The 22884-nt window shown below is 34.6% G+C and overlaps 2 protein-coding genes across 2 annotated transcripts in view; one reads left to right on the forward strand and one right to left on the reverse strand.

Annotated features, from left to right (window-relative positions):
* The window catches only part of loaf (lost and found), a 106237-nt gene that overhangs the window by 20295 nt on the left and 63058 nt on the right, over positions 1 to 22884 (forward strand). The gene's annotated exons all lie outside the window — the stretch shown is intronic.
* Positions 2386 to 15506, reverse strand: LOC137922155 (maltase A1-like). The gene is made up of 9 exons (XM_068765053.1): positions 15429 to 15506; positions 12547 to 12699; positions 11627 to 11806; positions 8465 to 8631; positions 6614 to 6999; positions 5494 to 5695; positions 4229 to 4585; positions 3610 to 3848; positions 2386 to 2554 (listed from the first exon to the last, which is right to left on the reverse strand). Exons 1-9 carry the CDS (start codon positions 15493 to 15495, stop codon positions 2482 to 2484), a joined length of 1824 nt encoding a protein of 607 aa, XP_068621154.1. The 5' UTR covers positions 15496 to 15506; the 3' UTR covers positions 2386 to 2481.

Genomic DNA, 22884 nt, shown 5'->3' on the forward strand with positions numbered 1-22884 from the left:
GCGGGATCAGCTAGTATGTATATATATTGTTAGTATATTGGTTATTGTTCTGAAAATCTTTGTCGTTAGTGACTCAAACCGCATCGTGGTAAATGTTTCAAACAACTATGGAACTAAGGAATTTCGCACAGCGGTCCGGCGCTCGTATCAAAGGCTTTGCGTTTCGAAATGAAATTTAAAAATCATATTTAAACGGCAACTTAGCTTGTGTTGCATACACGGAGCAAACTCAGGTGTTGGAAATTGTTTCGTAACATTGTTTCGAACTGTACGTGAAACAAAACGTAATTTTATTTATCGCAGATTTATTTTTGTTGTACATACTCTCCACGAGATGTCGCTAAAACCATTCAGGATTAGGTCGATTTAATTAGTTTTTTTATTAATTACTATTCCGTCTATAATCACTAATCCTTCTGTTGGAAAGCTACGATTTTAAGAATAACCAAGCAAAATAAATACTTCTAATCAAGTTAAATTATTACATATTAAAATTAATTATTGCTTCCTTTATGTCCGTTTAGACTTTATACTGCCAGATGTTATTGGCCTGTCATAAAAATAAAAAAAGTTAATGTAACATATTGCAAAGTGATAACTTTATACTTTAAATAGGCTGATTAGAAATAGATATAAAAGCCTTAAAGGTTTTTTTTTTAACAAATTATCTACATATTCATCCATTTAAAGCGTTTTACATATTTGGTTTTAAATTATAAAAAAATATAAGCTCTTATTTTGAACGTTTTCAACTGCTGTGTGCAAAACTGACTTACGTCTCATTCTTCTTCTCTCACAGTTTAAAGTGCTTCTCAGATTGAAACTTACGACCTCTTAGCGAGTTGACCATTGTAAATGACTTCATTCGGAGACAGATAAAATAGAAAATCTAAGATTTACACTGATAGATTGTTGTTAAAATAGGAATTTATGTTCTCTTGGAATTTATTGTATCACTTTATACGGAGTGATAGTTATAGGTTTAAAAAGTTTAAAGGGGTAAATGTATAGTTGATTGTAGGAGTCAGCGGCGCATCAAAATGGGGAATTCCACAGAAATATATTTCCTTATATACAGTTGTATAAATATGGGGAATCTAGAATGAAACACATACTTCCTCTTCAGACTTCCTATTGTTATTACCTCCAAGACCTACAGGCCCTTCGAAAAATAGAATAGTAGAATATATAGGAGCTATATTACATAATATTCAGCGGCGCATTGAAAAGGGGAATTTCACAGAAATATAATTCCTTATATACAGCTGTATAAATATGGGCGAATCTTGAATGAAACACCTACTTCTACTTCAGACCACGTGTTATTATTACCTCCAAGACCTACAGGCCCTAAGAAGAATCCTATAGCTGAATAGAATAATAAAGTATATAGGAGCTACGTAACATCATCTTCAGTGACACATCGAAAAGGGGAATTTCACAGAAATATAATTCCTTATAAACAGCTGTATAAATATAGGCAAATCTCGAATGAAACACACACTTCTACTTCAGACTTCGTGTTGTTATAACCTCCGAGACCTACAGACCCTAAGAAGAATACTATAGTAGAATAGAATAATAAAGTATATAGGAGCTACATTACGTCATCTTCAGTGGCGCATCGAAAAGGGGAATTTCACAGAAAAATAATTCCTTATATATTGCTGTATAAATATAGGCGAATTTCGAACGAAACACACACTTCTACTCCAGACTTCGTGTTGTTATTACTTTCAAGATCTACCAGCCCTGGGAAGAATCCCATATTAGTGACCTCGAAGTCGTTTAAATACGCAACCTTCTGATCCATTTCCTACATAATAATTAACCTATATAAAGTGATCACTCAAATATAATACATTAATTTATATTTTTCTTTTTGAATGCCAATAACTTCTTTAAATACAAAGCCTCTGGAATACAAGTCCACTGCAAGATAAAGCCTTCCCCCAAATAGCACCTCAATGACTGTCTTACGCTGCCAGCATTCAGCAAACTCCCTTCACCTTGCCTAATTAGTCGCTTCACATAGTGTGGGGCTCGATACACGGACAGATATACAATAAATAATTTTATAAAAATAAAAATTCGAATTTTAAAAATGTTTTTCTTACTATATTATCAAACATTGATTTTTCTATATATCGTATATTGAATGACAGAAAATTTGCTATATATATATATATATATATATATATATATATATATATATATATATCCATTTGAAGTATGTATACCTATAAACAATCGTCCTGTATATAAACACAAAATAACGAACGCATAAATAATTATCATACGTATTTACAAACATTTATTTATAAATAAGTATAGAAATCATTACAATTACAATTAAATTCATTAAATAACTTAACACAACTCGAATAACTTAGTAAATAAATAACAATGTACTTATAAACACATGATTTACGTCTAATTATTTACAACATTAATTTAAATTTTAAAATTTCTAGATTTTTTTCATACTGGATCCGTTCTTAGCACTATCGCTTCTCCTGCATCTAAAGTTAGTTCTTCAGCTTCTATGACGTCACTGTAACAATAATTAATTACATTTTAATAATTATTTAAATGTAATTTTTTCCAACTAAAACAGGCAACACACCCGTTACATATGTATATGCGACCCGCCACGCATTTATTACATTGGATTTATTTCATCGACTTTCTCTGATTAATATATTGTGATAAAATTAATTATAATAAAATGGAAGTAAATGTTAAACCTAAATAATTGATTTAAATTATCCATCGATCAAAATTAAATGGTCCATGATTAAACTACCTGCATTTAACATCTTTCGTTATAAACAACTTGGTCTATCTATGTGGAAGGAGCTTTTATACTGAGGTTATTGACCTTTGATCTTCAGGATCAGATTTCTAAGGCTTTAGCGGCCGTCTGAGTTTTAAGGACCACTCACTCTCACTTTATTTTGGTTAGTCTGTAGACTCTCTCTCTAACTCTTCATTTCTGATACGATTTCGTAGATACATATCGTTAATAGCATTTCCTAGTTCGTTTAATGGCAGAGATCTTTTATATTTATTTTATCCAATTGTTTTACTTTACAATATCCTTATATTAGGGAGATAGGAAAGTAATGTCGTTTCTGTCGACATATTTTACAGAAAAACCGATTGATTTGTTACCGCTCCGGCATTGTTGTGTATAGTAGACGGCAAAAGGTTGTTGATAACGAAGGTGAATATATTGTTGATTAGAAATAAAAACTTGTAAAATATATAGTCGTGTGAATTTAACTTAAGAAAGCGACATTACTTTCCGGTCCTTGTAATTTTTATTTAATAGTTCTAATTAGACTAGTTTTTTATTTATTATTTACATTTCGTCTTTTGTCATTTTTTATTTTATTTTATTATATTTGTATATGCAAGTGCCCATGGCTCATTGAGCAAGTGTAAACTTTCTAATGAGTCTCCATGTTAGTTTCGGTATCTTAGTTACTGTAAAAAGATTTACACTAAGCGCCTTCATTGCTCAACCAACTCGACACTGAATGCCTCTTAAAGGCAATAGTTATTATAAAAGACAAATATAGAATAAATTTATTTAAATATATTTACCCTGCAACTCGAGAAGAATGCACGCTGGATATATAAACAGTTGCGGGTAATTTCAAATGAGCAACTCTTCTAAGTTCGACGGTGTCGACTGCCTCTCCGACGTTGAACAAGAGAACGAAGGTCTCATGCGTCCGCAAAGTCCGGACTAGGAACAGGGTCCGGTCTGATAAGGCTCTGATGTCGTATTCGCCGTACGCTAAGGTCTTTTCTTTACGAAGCGCTGTGAGAGCCTGATATACCTTTTAAGAAAAAAAATTGTTTAACATACTTTGAAATTTTCTGATAAAGATGTTGATGGAAATAAGTTTAACATATACGAAATTATATCTTAATTTATCTTTCTATTAATTAAAATTAAGCTTTTTAGTTTCCAGACGAGTCCTAATAAAAGAAGAATGTTCGCTCGAAAATTCGCTCTCCCTGCTTTGTTTGGAACAGGGAATTTTTACGTTTTTATTTATCTGTCACATCTGTCATCTTTCATCTTTCACACATTACTTTCAAACCTTAATAAATTTGTTTCTTGTTACAGGATCTTTTAATTTTGTTTAAAGCGTACAGGTTGGTTGGTATACGCTTAGCGCGGGTAGAAGGAATTTCAACGTTGTACGGTTATTACCTTAAAATGACTTCTTGGTAACTCCTTTTCTCTTGCGAGGTTGACTTCTCTGTAGTCTTCGGCGACAGGTAACCAAGTTCTGTTGGCTGTGGAGAAGCCAGCGTTTGTGCTATTATTCCAGTGGTAGGGTGTTCGAGCAGGATCTCTTGAATACAGATGATACGTATCCTCATCGCCTCTGTTGCAGGCTTCAATGTCAACTGTATCCTCCCAACTCACAAATCCATCTCTCATTCCTATTTCTTCTCCTTGATATGTGACTGCTACTCCAGGGAGCAACATGTTCAGAGAGTTGAGGCCGTCAACCATGTTGTGACGAAATCGTGTTGGCATCCTATTGTTGTCGTGGTTTCCGAACTGAAAAATGTGTTTAATGTTATTAATATTTAGCTTATAATTTTCTAGATTTCTGTACGAAATTGTATATAATCTGTGGTGATTCGCAAACGTACGAAAGTAACAGACATGGTTTGAAAATTTGCTGGTTAGAAATCGCAGCGGACAAGCCATGTAGCACGCAGATGGCTGCTATCTTATCAATCTAGAAAGGAAATCACTGCTAGGTCACCTTCTTGTGGCACTGACGGCTATGTTAAAGATATCTACGGGGGAATCCCAGCTGTAGCAGTGAACGCATGAGCTATAGTTAAAGTGCTAATTTATTCAACTTTGGAACTTTCAACAGAACTCTTATTGATATTACCTTCAACTCTTTTCTGCTTCGCAATGTGTTATAGTTGTGAAAAAGAATCAGGAAGAATACATATTTACAAAAAAAAAACACAGATCTAATCTATACATATGAACATTTTAGATATAGCCTAAATGAAAACAGGCGACATCACTGCCAAGTATTCTTATCATTTAAATATTCGTTTATTGAATAATAAGCTTCTTTCGTCAATTTATAAGGATTGATAAAAACAGTCTCACTGCCTGCTGATAAATAGTTAAGATTTTATTGGACTGAAGATCAAATATTTAATGGAATCAGGCGTTACCTTGCGGAAGCCCATCCTAAGTAAGAAAAGGACTAATATTAAGCCACTTGCGCACGTGAAGTGGTAGTCGTGCAATAAAGTGCACCGCCCGCTGATAAATGCATATGCGGCAAACAATGCGAATTACATAACCGCCACCGTCAAATCACTCAACACGTTTTTCGCCCCCCCACGGGGATCTTCAGGAGTTATGTTACACCGAATAGTGCCAAACACACAGAGTCATGATCAAATGATGATATGTCATATATATATATATCTTACCACCCAGTTAGGTGTCGCTCCATACGGCATATATGTCAGCCATCTAAGTATAATATACACGAAGTCGCGAGCATTCGACTCGGCCGATAGGCTGGTGATGAAATCGAAGTTGAATGGAAAGTGTGCTCCGGTTTCACCCTTCTCGTTTCCGTAATACAGCATCGTCATCGTAACATTGGCGTAACCTTCCGAGAAGAGGACCCTGGAATTGTCACAACATTAGCTTTTCTTATTTAATGGAATAAGGCGTTACCTTGCGGAAGTCCGTCCTAAGTAAGAAAAAGACCAATATTTAGCCACACAGAGAAAGTGACTCTGTGTTTGGCACTAATCGGTGTAACATAACTCCTGAAGATGCCCCGTGGAGGGGTGAAATACGTGTTGAGTGATTTGACATTGGCAGTTGTGTAATTCTCATTGCTTGCCGCATACGCATTTATCAGCGGGCTGGCGGGCGGTGCACTTTGTTGCACGACTACCACTGCATGTGCGGAAGCGGCTTAGTATTGGTCTTTTTCTTAATAAGCCTTTCTGACAGTTGGAAGCCTCAATAAGGCTTCTATGAAATCAGTGCTGTCGAAAATTTTGAAACGAATATTAAATATGTGTGTATTTCTGGTACCATAGCCTTATAAAACTTATACACTTGAAATTTAGTTGGAATATTTGTTTTGTTAAACAGACGTCAGTTAAGGATTTTATGATATTCCACCCGCAAGGAAGGTTGAGGTAGCGCTAACCTTTATAGATATAAAATTAAGAATTTTTATTTCTACGTAAAATTACCAAAAATACAAAATGCAGTGCTGGCTAAAAAAAGCCAGAAAACGGGAGATCGCCGAAATATACATATTTAATATTTGAATAGAAGAAATTTAGTGTTGAAATTTTAATTTTAAAATAACGCGATTTTCTTACTGCTAAAACAAGATATACTTTACTCTACACAAATCAAGAAGAAAATGAGTACAGTGCTACCATAACCGCTGTACCGCGCCTTAGGTAAGCACGGCGAGATGAGGAGGGTATCCGTCGCTTCCACCAGTACAGCGGTTTCGGAAGCAGTGTTACTGCTTTTAAAACAATTGAAGGGTAGAAGACTGAACGGAAGAAAACTCACCTCGTATCGCCAGGGTTGTCTTCGAGGTACTTATCTATAAATTCTCTCCATTCGTAAACTACGTCGTACAATTCTATCAAATCTTTAGTGTATAAAGGTATCGTATATCCTAGTTGGTGGGGCTCGAATTGAATTAACCCGCTGAGAGGATCATCGGGGTAGCTTCCATTATGGTCCGCTGGATCAGCTTCTATCAAGTAAGGTAAGGCGTCAACCCTGAAGCCGTCTGCTCCTTTGTCCAGCCAGAATTTCATGATATTAAACATTTCATTCTTTACAACCGGATTACGGAAGTTGAAATCGGCTTGCTGAATTGCGAATTGATGCAGATAGAATTGTTGACGCATGTCGCTCCACTCCCATGCCGAACCTCCAAATTGACTAACCTATAATATATTATAAAGTGTTTTAAAACTATAACTTCTTTGATTTATTCAAAGAAATAAATCTTAATTATATCTGTGTGCTTTGCAGAAGTTATGAAGGTTCGTTTGTTAATATATTATTATAAGCAATGCAATAAAAAATAACAAAACCAAATAGGAAAACTTGAACCGAAATGAATAATACGCACATGTAAAAAAACTTATTAAATAATAATAGAATGTAAGACAAGACTCTAATGTATTAAAAAGTGTAATATAAAAAACCTGTGATATTAAAAGATAAGGATAGAAAATGTAAGAATAAAATAAAGATTAGAAATAAAATTGTACCTGGCCACCTAAGAGTAAAAAAGATTAGGAAAGGAAGACGATGAAAGCAAGAAGGAATGAAAGAACAAAAAGAAAAATTTGCAAGATATTGTCAAGGATAAAAGGAAAGAATAAAAAAATTGAGAAGAATGAAAGTGAGTGTAGAATAAAGATAAAACCCTGAAAAAATTATTTGTAAATAAAGTCTCTGTTTCAAACAAAATAGGGGTACGAGAGGCTCCGAATAGCGGGGGCCATTAAAAATGTCTTATTATAACTTATTGTTGGTAGTTTAATGTGAGGATAACCTCTCTAACCTATTCTTAAATTGATATTTACACTGTCTCCTTATTTTTTGGGTGAAGCTTTTAACCTGTTACACATGATCTTAAGCGATGACGATATCTACGACAGTACACGCTTGTCTTGAAGATACCTATTTAGTCTTGTGTTGAAGGCTGCTTATTTATAATTGTCTGGAAACAATGACTATGGTAGGTTCCACTCGGGCTGTTCGAGCAATAAAAGTATTAGCAAAACGCCTAGTGCAGAAGGAATTTCAACCGTGTATGGATGTCGTGAATTCGTACGTCTTGTTGTCCAGAAGAAAGGAAAAGGGGGTAGAGAAGGAAGGAGATTTGGTCTAAGTTGTCAACTCTTCGCTGATGTTCCAAGTAGTTCCTTCACATTGTCTTTTGTATCTTACTTTTATATTTCAAATGTCTTCTGTCTTTCCTCACTTGCAAATCCTCGTCTTTGCATCGCCTTTCTTTCTTCATCTACATTCTAAGATTCCTGTTTTTTTCCATTGGTTATCACGGATTGTTTGGCTCATGGGTTAGATTTTTTAAGGTCCCCCTTTTTAGGGGCCGTTTGTTCTTCCTATCTCATTGCTTGGATAGGTAAGTATTTCACAATTATTTTTTTCATCATTCTTTTCATTTACATTTTTTTCACTCACCCTTCATAATATTTACCATTTTTTTTTAAACTTTATTATTTCTTACATGCGCTTTTCTTTCTTCGTCACTCTTTGATATTACAGTTGGTTACATATTGTTCCCTATACTTATTTCTATTTTTATTATTACATTTCTTAGCGTTTTTGTTACAATTGGATTAGTTAAGGTTTAATTGTAAGTTTAATAAAACTCACCCAATTCGATGGTGGACGCATGACACTGGCGTTATTTGGATCTGGTCCTGGCGAGTCAGCCCAAATAAAGTAGTCCTCGTACCCGGGGACTCTTCTCTCGGAGTTGATGAAGTATTCCGACTCCGTACTGGCGTGATTAGGCACGAAGTCCAGCAGTACTTTTATACCTGTGAAAAGAATTTGAAACTTCAATTGGACATACTATTCGAAGATTCAGTAATAATTAAATTAATTACAGAATTATTATGAATATAATACTTATTGTCAGCAAATATCTTTAAAGGTCTTGTATCTATTTCCAAATACTCTAAAGTGAACAAAGTGCACAGACATTTGGCACTAATCTGTGTAACATAACTCCTGAAGATGCCCAGTGGAGGGGTGAAACACGTGTTGAATGATTTGACGGTGGCAGTTGTGTAATTCGTATTGCTTGCCGTATACGCATTTATCAGCGGGCTGGCGGGCGGTGCACTTTGTTGCACGACTACCACTGCATGTGCGGAAGTGGCTAAATATTGGTCCTTTTCTTACTTTGAAATAAGTCACATGTTTTTTTTTAAATACGACTGGTTAATAACTTCTAACAGTACAAAGTCTGCACTTACTTAGTAAACAATTTTAATAAAGTAGTACGATTATGTAGTAATACGAATTTTAAAAACATTTTTACTTACAATATTAGCATTACTATACTTATTTTTCAAACTTATTCATTTTAAGATAGGTTGTATCGTATATTATTTGAAAGACAAATGAAATTTAAATTCGCTTCCTTAATTTACAAGTCATATTCAAACAGCCTGTATAATAAAAAATTTACAAGTAATATTATATAATAGTTTTACATTTATAACCTTCAATCAACGTTTATAAAAAGCGACAGAGTAATCTGATTTGTGAATATTTAAAATATTTAAATAAAAAAAGAATTAAAAAATATTATAAATAATAAACTTTAGTTAAATATAAATGTAAGTTATACATAATTTAATTTATCCAATTTAAATCTATAATCTTCATGTGTAAGTTTCTAGTTGTTTTTTTAGTTGCAATAAATATCTAATCATAACATCTATTCTAATATCAATTAAGTAGCGCTTATATTAATTAATATTATCTAGAATTAACAAACTGTATCTAACATTTTTTTCAGTCCTACAAAAGAACTGTGCTTATGGCTATTTTTCTCATGGAAGTTCGTGATTATTTGCAAGGATTTTTTAAAAATCTGGTATTTATTGTTTTTTTTGTACGTTAGAGAATAAAAATTATTTAAAAAACAGTCACAGACACTGTGTTAATATAAAGAATAAAAATAAATTAAAAGGTGTACAGTACCCGGCAATAAATATTGCACATCGACTTTAAGAAAGAGACAATCGGCTAATTTCGGCTTCGTAGAGTGTTATCTCTGTCGCACGAAATACAACTTTACATAGGTGGTGTAAAACAGAGATAGTGCTCTACAAAGAAATCAGCCGATTGTCTCTTTCCAAAGGTCGATTTGCATTATTTATCTTAGTTAATATGGTATTCTTACAGTTGCTTTGCAATATATCTAGATTATGTTTTGTATGTCCGTAAAAACATACGAAATCATTTATAAAACAGTGATAGACACGATTTTAATACAAAGAATAAAAATAAAATAAATATGTATGTAAGATATAATTCTACAATAAATCTTAAATCTGTCACTAATAAGGACAGATGTACCCAATAACGGGGCTCAAAATTAAAAGAAGCATAGAGATCATGTTTAAAAGTATCGTTTTATAATATTTTTTAAATACCTGTTCGATTTTATTATCGATCTAATTAAACAATGTAGTTACATGACGTAAAATGTATTAGATAAAGCTGTATTTCGCAAATCCTTGGATCAATTGATATCTAATATAATCTTGTAATAACAATTATAATCTTTGGTCGATAAGAAATCTACTGTACCTATGGGGGTAAAAACTAAATTACGTTTCTATTATCTAATGTTATAAATCTTGAAACAAGATTAATATAGTTATTTTAAAAGTAGATAAAAACCCAACACGACGCAGTAAGGAAAGACAAGGTTACTAGGTCTCAATTTATTATTCTCTCAAGGTCTAAACGGTAACAAATTCGACCGACACTCCGTATACAATTGTTGTATTCAACTTTGGTTGCCATGGATCGATGTTTTCATTTGGATAAGACATAACTTATTATTATTATACCATAAATCAATACATTTTAATTTCTCAATTAATTGTAATTCCTTATAATTTGTAAAGTTTAATTTTATAGAGCATAATTTTTATATTCAAAGATAAAATATCGTTTAACCGTTAATAGCCTGATTAACGAAAGTGATTTTTTTTAATATTACTGTGTTTGCTTGAGGGTCTAGATGAAGGGAAAAATTGATTTTTTTTTAATTTCGTTTGAAAGAATATTATACAACAGTAAAATTCGTACAGCCAACCTATAAAGAAAACTAATAGTAATGTGAACATTCAGTTTAAAAGATTGGTATCAAAATTGAAACTCTAGGCTATTAAGGGTTAAACAATGGTTGCTTCCCAACATGTAGCCCACACCCCAGAAGGGGGAAATTTGATTGTAAATAGGGGCAATGCGAAAGTAGGCGTATAATTTTAGAAAGGATATGGTGGGGCATGACACTTGTAAGGTCGAAAAATACTGTTTCAAACATTAATTTTCATAGGTAATATATATACAATGGGGATTTTTGAGTTTTTCGGTCATATAGCCAAAAAAACCAGTAAGACCTCATATAGTTGGTGAACGTAACCAACCCAAAGAGTGCGTAAGACGTCACCTAACTAGGGAACGCGACCGAAGCCAGGGTCCTTTTCCTGGGAAACGGATCAAAACTTCTGTTGATAGCGCGCGGGTGCATTAGATTGTTTGTTATAAAAACCAAGGTCCGCCGACTGCACGCTTCCATGATCCCACGCCACTTGAGATGTACTGTGTCTGGTTAAGTGTTCAAATATTTTTTATCGATGAAAGATAATTGTTGACAATGAAATTTTGTCTCAACTTTGAAGACGCTTTTAGAGTGACGTAGTTCTCTTTAGTTGATTTAAAGTAAATGTGGAACTAACCTAATGTTTTAATAAAATTATACCACTGCATGAAATAGATGATACTTACCCAACTCATGAGCTTTCGCGAGCAGATCCTCAAAGTCTTCCATAGTTCCATACTCGTAATGTATTTTATAGAAGTTGCTGATGTCGTATCCAAAATCGACCATCGGCGATTCGAAGATCGGCGACATCCAAATCGCGTCCACGCCCGCGTCGACGAAGTGTTCCAGTTCGCTGATGATGCCTGCAATCACGTCGATGACTTGCAATTTTTTATGGCAAACTATTGTTAGGTTGGAAATATAATTGTTTACTAAGAGTAGATTTACAAGTAGAATTTCCAAATCTTACATAGCGAGCAGAATAGATAGTTAATGCCACTTGGCTCTGGAGCGAAGACCACGGATCGGAAGCTAAATGAAGGCCATTACCAAGCGGTCTTATTGAGAATTTGTAGAGGAGAGATATATGTGCAACAGTAAACGTCTTTTCCTTCAAAGATCCGTATAAATGACCGGTCTTGTGCTTCCGTTTCCAGCGACTTCCTCGATCTTATGTCTACCTAGTCTACCTAGTGAGGGGCTTATCTTGGTCGCGTCTACCGGCCCGTGGTCGTCCCTCGAGAACCTTTCAGCATCATCGACCCTCGATTGCATGAGCGATGTGCTTCATCCACTGTCATTTCATACGAGCAATTCTTCGAGGTAAATTCTTGATCTTGGTTCTTTTGAGGATCTCCTCAAAACTGCACTACCAAAAAGTAATTATTACAAAGAATATTCTAAAGTATATAGGTCCTTTGCTCTGGTTCGACTGATGATATTTCTGAAGCCGTACATGTCGCAGAGAACCAAAGAAGATGGAGGAACATAGCAAGAGATATCATTCATTGATTGTGATCACTACTATGAACTCGTACAACGATACAGAGTATCAATAAGCTTCTAAGATTAATATTTATTCTGTAAAGAAATGATGATGTACCTTTTAAATCACCAATTCCATCACCATCGCTGTCTTTGAAGGATCTTGGGTAAATCTGGTATAAAACACAATGTTTCCACCAGTCAAGAGGCAGCAGCTCCGGCGGTGGTGGTGAAGCATTCTGGGTGGAAAGAACCGCGAATGTGATTCCAACTGGAACAAATTTACAATTTAATTAAAGATGTTATAGCAAAGGTTTCAGAGCTTTGGACTCCATACAGTAACGAGCTTGGAAGATGCCAGATTATCGGTATTCCACAGGCTGCGTTTTGAAGAATATGCGAAGGAATTACACTAGATAATTTTGGCATCACACAAGACGCACGGATTCACAACATCCCTACATGGTTGAAATTCCTTCCGCACTAAGCGTTTTGCTAATATTTTTATAATTCGAACGGCCAAGGAGTTGAACAACCTAACAGTGTCATTGTTTCCTAACAATTATAACTTGGGAGTATATGGGCAAGCATGTAGTATCGTGGACCTCGTCATCGCTTATCATCAGGCGAGACTGAAGTCAAATGTTTCGTGTATAAATAATTAAATAAAAACATTTATACAAATAATGTCACGTTGCTTAAATAAGTTACAATTGTTTCCATTTTTAAATATTATCGTATATTAAGCCTTTTCCGTCTATTTATTTTAAATATGCGTGTCGAAACTTTAGTACAGATATATTTTCACGTTGTCCTATAAAAACAGTGTGGACTTTCCCTATTTTCTAAGGCATGGCTTCTCAAACTTTTGTCATTCACGACCCCATTTATGATTGCGAATTTCTTGACGACCCCATATACAAATATAAAAGAAAAATAAATTAATATTTTTTGATGATTTATTTATCAGGTAACAATATACATATACATATGAAAATATATAGTTTTAGAATTCGTTTTGAAACATACAAAATACTAAAATTCAAAATTGCACAAAAAATTATAACATTGTATGTATATTAGTTTAAAACCTTCAACAAATGCGCGTGTCTAGACGCTGCAAGTCAATAGTATTCCGCCAACTGTAGTGATGTTATAAAATGGTATATATAAATATTTGACATTAAGATCTCTCGACCCCAGAATTTTGCTACGCGACCCCACTTGGGGTCGCGGTCCATAGTTTAAGAAGCCTTGTTCTAAGGGATATCGACAATGAATAAGAAAATCAAATGGAAAATATTAAGCCTGTTTAAAAACACATTTCGCGTTTAAATACCGAACAAACGCTGTTATACAAATATTATTATCTGTGAAGCAGCGGAATATGATTTTTACAATGGACATTTACAGTGAACGTATATAAAATCATACTTTGATAACGGATGTAGTTGAAATGTATTCACGCTCGACGGTGCGAAGTAATTTTATGACGGGGTTTTTGTTCACTAAATGCAGTGATAAGGTTGATGTGAATTATATAAAACGTCTGATTTAGTACAAGTTCATTTACTTATTATGTTGATGTCGAAGGTAATCAGAAGGAACTTTCTACCAGGAATCTGTTTAGGAGCAATCTAGAAAAAAGGCTTCATTTATTTTATTCAGACGGTCTTCCCTAATCACACCATGAGCGGCCCTACGCTGCCAGCATAAGATTTCCTCCGCTCGTGGTCTCCACGAATCTTTCGGTCCAAATAGCCATCGATTGTATGAATGACGTGCCTGCCACTTGAGACGAGTATTTACTCGAGCTACAGTGACCTTTATTCCTCTACGGGCATCCTTCTGATTCGATCTCGCAGCGAAACTTCGATTATACCCAGCTCTATTGACCTCTGGGTAACCTTGAGTCAATTTATGAGTATCTAATAGAATCAGGCGTTACTTTGCGGAAGTTTATTCTTACTAAGAAAGGGACTAATATAGAGCTACTTCCGCTATGCAGCAATCTTCTTATGAGGCCCAGCACAACGTGTCAGATTCTTATGTCATCACCGGAAACACACATTGGTCAAAGACCTTCGTCTTAGAACAATCTCAACTGGTCGTAAATATAAAATATAATTGAAAGTACGTTGAATTAAATATTTTGAATTTGAATACTAAAGCCATTGGAATTCCCCTTTTGTGTGTATATATATATGTATATATATGTCATATATATATGTCTCTATGAAATCGCCGTAACCTCCCCCCCGGAAAAAAAAATTATTAACTAGGATTCCTCCATCAGGACATTGCACAACAAAGAAAAATATTGTGTTTTTTAAATCACATCACAGTTTTACATGTACATAGAGTACATCTCTATCTAGAAGACACACATACATTTATTGTGTTTTTTTTTTGTTTTGTTTTGTAAATATTTACACAGTTTTGACATATTTTCTGTTTAAGTTGAAAAAATTCTTTTTACCGCGTAAATATTACCGCGGTAGATTGTTATTAATTAAAAATACTATCTCTAGGGATTAAAATTAAATCAAGTGCAAAGAAAAAAATGAATTTTATTTGCCCAGACCTTTCAAATAAAACCTTTTACCTACGTTAACCAATCCTAGAACTTATTTTATATAACATCACAATAGATGTCTGGCTGGTTAGATAACCAATAAATAAATCACATATTAAAAGCGAAAATTTAAAAAGAGAACTCTTTTTTCCGCCATTTTGTAGTTTACCTGTACACCATAATTTATGTCGTTTAAAGAAATTTAAACTATTTTGTTTCATTATCCTCATACACACACATACATACATATATATATATATATATATATATATACATATAAATTTAAATGGTTTCATAGTGTTTTAAACTGTTCAAAATTTTTCTACATTTATGTGTACATATATTACCACTATTATTTTTAATTTATATAGTTATAAATAGTGAATTGAATAGAGTTGTTGAAATATATTTTTTTAAATTCTTACTTGCTATGCCTCCGGCTACCGCCAGGGCGGCCACAGCGATGGCAGCCGCTTTCAACGTGGTACACATGACGACTATGAAACACCTCTGCTCAGCGCGGCTCTGAAACCGCTCATATCTATCTCTAGATTAGTAATTACATTTATCTATCATATAATCAACTAACTGCGATTTGGATTTATATTCTAATATTCATTGTTTTTTTTTTATAAAATCAACATTTTAGTTTTTACCAAAATGAATAAATATCATGAAGGAAAATAGCATTTTTTAATCTCATAACTTAGAATGATAGGTTGATTTAGACTCAAGGTTACCATCAACGCAGGGACGCGCGTGAATGGTGCTCCCCTACCATAAACAGGGCCTTCGGAGTCGCAGGAGTTTAGGGTGGGGGCCCTAAAATCCCACACGCTTCGGCGACTTTGAGGCGGACGATGGTTCGACGTGGTCTCGAACCATCGTGATAGCACCACGAGGGGTTCAAAAGTACAAGTAAGACCGCGTGGCGATCCCTGACCGGGAGATACCGCGGTCCCCCGTATAGCGCAGAGGGCGACAGGGGGGGGGGGGAGGGTTAGTGGATAGGAATCCCACATATCCCTGTCCTCCCTCCAGAGGCGAGGCATCTTGAACACCGGAAGATTTCCCCCACTGAAACAAAAAAAACTCAACACTCAAGGTTACCAAGAGTGAAATAGAGATAAACAATTATTTTTATCTTTTATTTACGTCAAGTTTGAATATGGAGGTCTTTGACCAATATGTGTTGCCGGTGATGACATGGATCCGAGACGTGGTCACTTAGAGAGAAGCATTGAAGAGGGCTATTCTTGGAATCGCTGCAGGATCAAGTCAGAAATGAGGAGATCTATAGAGGAGCGAGAGTAGCTCGAAGAGTTCATTGTCTAAAGTGGCAGTGGACGGAAGGTGCTTGAGTGGCGACCAAGAGCAGGTATAGGCGCCGTGGATAGGCACTTTACTTCGTGGACATGGTCACGGGAAATCGCTGGAAGGTGGCAGCGCGGCATCGTGGCTAGCCAGTGATCGTGTATCAGCAGAAAAGTAGATGAATATATATTTTAAATTATTTGATTATTCACTATTTCTTAATAGTATTTATTCTTTAATGGAATCAGGCGTTACCTCGCGGAAGTCCATCCTAAGTAAGAAAAGGACCAATATTTAGCCACTTCCGCACATGCAGTGGTAGTCGTGCAATGAAATGCACCGCCCGCCAGCCCGCTGATAAACGCGTATGCGGCAAACAATGCGAATCACACAACCGTCACCACCAAATTACTCAACACGTGTTTCACCCCTCCACGGGGCATCTTCAGGAGTTATGTTACACCGATTAGTGCCAAACACAGAGTCAAAGTCAGGCTAAATATTGGTCCTTTTCTTACTTAGTATTTATTCTATTTTGCATTGTCACATCAAGACAAGACCAGATGTCGTGGCGATATTTAGCGACGGCTTTTGGCCATCAGCTAATTTGAAAAAATGTATCGCTAAATTTATAACAGTAGCATTTGTTAATAGAGGTAAATATAATCGTAATACATTCAATTTCCTCGGGGAAGTCCCTTTACAAAAATATACATGTTAAGGACTTGATTTTCCTTGTTTAAATCATGTGATTGTATGTTTTAGTTGTAGGCCGTGTATCCTTATCCGATGAATCAGCTTTGTCTTTTCGAATTGATTGTATCTTGTATTTATTATAATAAATATTTATGCGTCATGTACAGATAATTCTGAATTCATCACTCTTGGGCTTTTATCGGTAGATAATTAATTTGTTTTTGCAAGAAATCCTTTATGTTAATATAGTTGTTCAAGATTAAAAAGATATTGAACTTATAATAATTGACCGTCTGAAGTAACAGCGGACGGGTATATAGTTCGCGCGATCGAAGCCCGTTAAGAATAGAATGTTCTCGAGTTGCGACCACGTGTCGTGGTAAGTCATGGCGTTCTTTGTGGAGGATCTACACTTTGTGATGGGATGTCTATCGGCTGAGTTTCCTTACAATGTGATATCTAATTGATTCAGGCGTTACTTTGCGGAAGTCCATCCTAACTAAGAAAAGAACTAATATATAGTAATATATAACTATTTATATAGTAATACATATACTAATGCATATATTAATATATAAATCTGCTTAATATGCTTAATATTAAAAATATTATTCCAAGATGTTCTCTCTTCTGTAAGAGTTTCTCAGGTAGGAGATTCCCATATAAACTTTTCTTTCCTACAGAATATCTCAAATTAAAGCCATATGTGTCACGGATTAGAATTTAATTTCATATTGCTTGTTTTTTTTTTAGAAACTACTTATCGGTTAAGAAAAGAACTAACATATAGCTACTTCCACTATGTAGCAATAGTCGTGAAATAAAGTGCACCGCCCGCCAGCACGCTGATAAATTTGCATGCGGAAAACAATGCGAATCACACAACTACCACCGTTAAATCACTCAACACGTGTTTCACCCCTAACTAAGTTTTTTAAGTTAAGTTTTTTAACACTAAACTTCACTACAGTTAGAAATATACAGGAAATCAATATCAGGTAAGTAGGGGTCTACCCAACACGGAAAAGCATGCCAAGGGGTCTACGACACAAAAAAGTTTGGGGAACTCTGCTCTAGAGTGTTATTATGTAAAGATGTATAAGGATGTAGTGTCAATAATTATTTTTATGTTTTTTTTCTTTAAAGGCCACGTCAACTCAACACTCGTCTGATATAAATTAATCAACGTGACGTCATGATCAGACCCGGGATCTGCGCGAGCGTGTAAGAAGGAAATTGATTTCCCGGATTTTTTTTACTATACGCATTAATCACGCACAGGACTCGGCCTAATTAATCACACGCGATTCTCCCCTTCCCTTTTTCCAAGGGGAGGCTGTCGATATCATCTCTCCCCCAATAGTTCCCCACTTCAAAGGAATTAGATGATAGGATAGTAATAATCGAAAAGTCCGACAAACCAATCGGGACGTGACATGAATGTCTTGTAGATGTCTTTTTTTATTTGCTACATATCTGACCAAATTTGTGATATATCAGTACAGAAAAATATGTCCTTCAAAGTGATGACTTTATATATAAATATACAATAATTACATAATTTTATATATAACCTTAAAAATGGATCTATAAACTACAGAAAAAAATATTATGTGGTTGCCATAATCTACAGGATGATTAGTAAAAGCTTTAAAAGGTGAATGCATGGCTCATTCAATTAATGTATAGTACATTAAAAATTCAATGGTTTCAAAAATAATAATAATGTTATGATAATATAGTAAAAGAGTTTTTTAAAATTCGAATTACTACGCGTTAAAATTAATTCTTTTTTTTTCTATCTGCAACTGTACTGCCAGATATTATTGGTTTGTCGCGTTTTAAATATAGTTTGAGTAAATGTAAAACTCTTAAACGGGTGAATGTATATATTATTTGCAGCCAATTAAAGTATCCCACATTTTTTTCAAAATCAATGATTTCAGAAAAAAATACGTAATGCTAATATAATAAAAAAATTATTTTCGAAATTCAAATTAATAAATATTGAAATAAATAATTGTTTATATTATCTCTCCATGCAGACTTTGTACAGCCGGATGTTACTAGCCTACCGCATTATAAAAAAAAGAAAATATATGTAAAATATTTTATATTTCTCCACCTCCATTCAACTTACCGGAACTCGTCAGGAAAAAATCTACTACCGGATCTTTTAATGAGTTTGTCCGGCACATTGTCTTAAACCTCATGGCATTTAACGGTCTGTATTTAATCAGGCGTTACCTTGCGGAAGTCCATCCTAAGTAAGAAAAGGACCAATATTTAGCCACTTCCGCACATGCAATGGTAATAATAATATTAAGTTATTTGAATTGGACCTATATAGGCTGAATCTATGACCATAGTTTTTCGACACTATCGCCTTGTGCTATTTTTTAAATAAATACGTAATAAGCCGTGTTCATCATCATGCCAGCTGATAGATGCCCATTGCAAGGTATACCTCCTCCCTTACAATCGCCACCTAGAGTTACTTACCACACCTAGAGGACCTGTCTAAAACCAAAGAACTAAAAACTGGGATAAATATACATCTGTTATACAAATCGATAACTTAAGCTATAATAAAATAAGAATATCTATTGGATTCAGGCGTTACTTTGCGGAAGTCCATCCTAAGTACGAAAAAGACTAATATATAGCTACTTCCGCCATGCAGCAGTAGTGCAACAAAGTGCACAGCCAGCCAGACCGCTGATAAATGCTTATGTGGCAAACAAGCGAATTACACAACTGCCATTGTTAATTCACTCACTGTTGTTTCACTCCTCCACGGGGCATCTTCAGGAGTTATGTTACACCGATTAGTGCCAGACTAGACTCTGTGTTTGGTCTTGTCTGTGTGTGTGTTTTGTGGCAAATTTTTATATATATACATACACATATATATATATATATATATATATATATATATGTGTGTGTGTGTGTATATATATATATATAAAAATTTTTGCCGTATGTACTCATAAGAAAAAAATTATATGGTAAATGGCAGTCGTGACTCGCAGAAGGGAGAAGAAAGATCCGTATCAAATAACACAAATCCTCTCCCGACTGTTTGCGATTTGTAAACGCAAAAAAAAAAACAAATAGATTTTATGGTATTTAATGTTAAATGAGATATAGATTAACTTTTATCAAGCTCTCACACCAATAATCCTGTGCATATAATATTATAAACGAACTACGTTAGCTTTCACGTGAACACGTATAACGTTATTAAGAGTCCTGCTACGTCACATCGAGGCTACGTCACGTAGGTGGATCACCGAGCCTCATTCAAGTGGATAATGCAGAGCTAATATTGTGTTGGAGGCTTACGTGAGGCATCACGTTAATTAACAGTTAATTACGTTGCTAACGGATGTAATGTTAAAAAGGCTTAATGGGGCAGAGCTTTTGTTAATGGACTTTCATAATGTGTAGCAAAATCGTAGAGGTTACTTTGGGACATTCGTTTATTTTTATTACATGTATTACATTTTACGAACTAAAACACGTGTAAGAAACACTTGTTTGCACGCGTAATATACGAAAAAATACTGTAGTGTTCCCGTTCTCGTTCGAATGGGTTGAACAAGTACCGTTAGCATGATAAATAAAATTATTTTCTAGATAAGAAAATATTTTTTTTGTTAACAGTATTTACTATGAAAGAAATTTACACCTAGATATCAACTCATCACATTATCTCTAGATCTATAAGACTTAGAAACTTAAGATTTGGAAAAAATATTGCTTTTACTAAGTAAAAGTCAGCTAAGAAACTAATTTGAGGAACTCCATCCGGAAGGCTGTTGAGGAGGCGTGAGGCGTGGCGTGTAGACTCTGTGTTTGGCACTAATTGGTGTAACATAACTCCTGAAGATGCTCCATGGAGAGGTGAAACACGTGTTGAGTAATTTGGTGGTGGCGGTTGTGTGATTTGCATTGTTTGCCGCATACGCATTTATCAGCGGGCTGGCGGGCGATGCATTTCATTGCACGACTACCACTGCATGTGCGGAAGTGGCTAAATATTGGTCCTTTTCTTACTTAGGATGGACTTCCGCGAGGTAACGCCTGATTCCATTAAATATGTTAAATAAAAAAATGCATATTTTTAAATTATCTCTCATTGGTAGATATTTCATACATTTAAAATGTTGCCGAAATATGTTGTTTGGGATGGTAAAAATTAACAATACTTGTTTTTATAAAATTGAATATACAGTATAAGTTTAAACTAAACTTTCTTGTCGGAGAAATATATTTGGGTATGTTTTTAAGAGTCATATCAGCTTTACTTATATTATTAACATAATTTGTTGCTTACTTAACTTTGAACATAACGGTTTCGTAGAACCTTATATTTGACTAATAACAAGGAACAACTCTATTTTGCATTTTTCTTATTTGTACTTACCAACAAGATTTTCTTTTAAAAATTTAATTCTCGCGATCAGGTGTTTTAAGAATGTCACACAGAACAGTGTTGAAATCAGCATAACAAGCAAGACTTTGATTGCTGTATGAAGTGGCACTTGGCTAGGACATTGTGCAACTGACAGCTGTTGAGGTCGAGTGGTTGTCGAGTGGCGACTGTCGGTAGAGGCGGCATGAGTAGGCCCACAGTTGGACCATAGTTAACTTAGCTAGATGTCTCTGGATGCTGGCATCTAAAGCATTTCAGGGCAAGCCTATCTTCCAGTAAGTATCTATAGGTAGATATGGTAATGATGAAGAAATAGGTGCTCACGAAATATGTGGCTATCCTATTAAATTCAACCTTCAACGATCATTCCCTTTCAAATTGCGGTCACTCTGACCTAAATATACGTCGATCTTTTGTGATTCAGTTAATGCATTCTCTTTGGATATAACGTACTTAAATGTAACAACATTGGATTACTCGCGATAATTTGCGGAAAAATACTGAAGCGATTAAATAATATGTACCGTTAGCAAAATAAATAAGATTATTATTTTTGAAAAATAAATAATTTAAATTGTCGTTTCAAGGCATTCTTATAAATATTAGCATTCTACCTTCGAGAACCTTCCTTGAGGTCAACTATACTTGATCTGCACATCGTATAACGTTTTAAACCCAAATATACCGCGTTGGCATTTTGGCAGCATTAAAACTTGTATGTCCGATATATTTGGAATTTTGATTGTAACTGCGTATATCTCAGAGTATAACATCGGCTTACGATTGTATTATCGGCCGTTGTATTTTTAATAGGATTGGAATCATTCGCCTTGCGTGAGATTTTATCGGCCTGCGCGTGCTATTTGTCAAGGTCAGTGTGTTATTTATGTTGTATTATAACATATGTGAACCAAAATTTGATTAGTAATTTAATAAATGGATTAAATATAATTTATTAATGAAATTGCATTTAATTAAACAATGAATCGTGTTGCCTTAGAGTGCAATGAAGGCGATGTAACTTCAATAAATCGTTTTTCACTTCTTCGCTTAAAAGGGAATTTTAATTGCGTGGTTTTAATATGGATTGCGAACGTTTGCAACTGGATCTTGCCCGAAGAATGTGTGATAACGGTGCCATTTATCTAGGTTGAAAAATTTCACTAACCTATCTGCTAGCAATTTCTTTTCTTCTTAAACGTAAAATGTCTTAGTTACCAGAGAGATGTGTGTGTGTCTGTGTGTCTGCGTGCGTGCATGTGCGTGTGTGTGTGTGCGTGTGTGTTTTTTTGTAGAGGTTTAAAAATACGTTTACGTATCATAGGGCCTGATGATGGTGCCCCATATGCACATGTGTATATATATATATATATATATATTTATATATATATATATATATATGTACACATATATATATATATATATATATATGT

This window comes from Battus philenor, unplaced genomic scaffold (genome assembly GCF_028537555.1).
Source record: "Battus philenor isolate CCGP_79_NKW_IND1 unplaced genomic scaffold, ilBatPhil1.0.hap1 SCAF_2, whole genome shotgun sequence".
In the NCBI taxonomy this organism is placed as follows: domain Eukaryota; kingdom Metazoa; phylum Arthropoda; class Insecta; order Lepidoptera; family Papilionidae; genus Battus; species Battus philenor.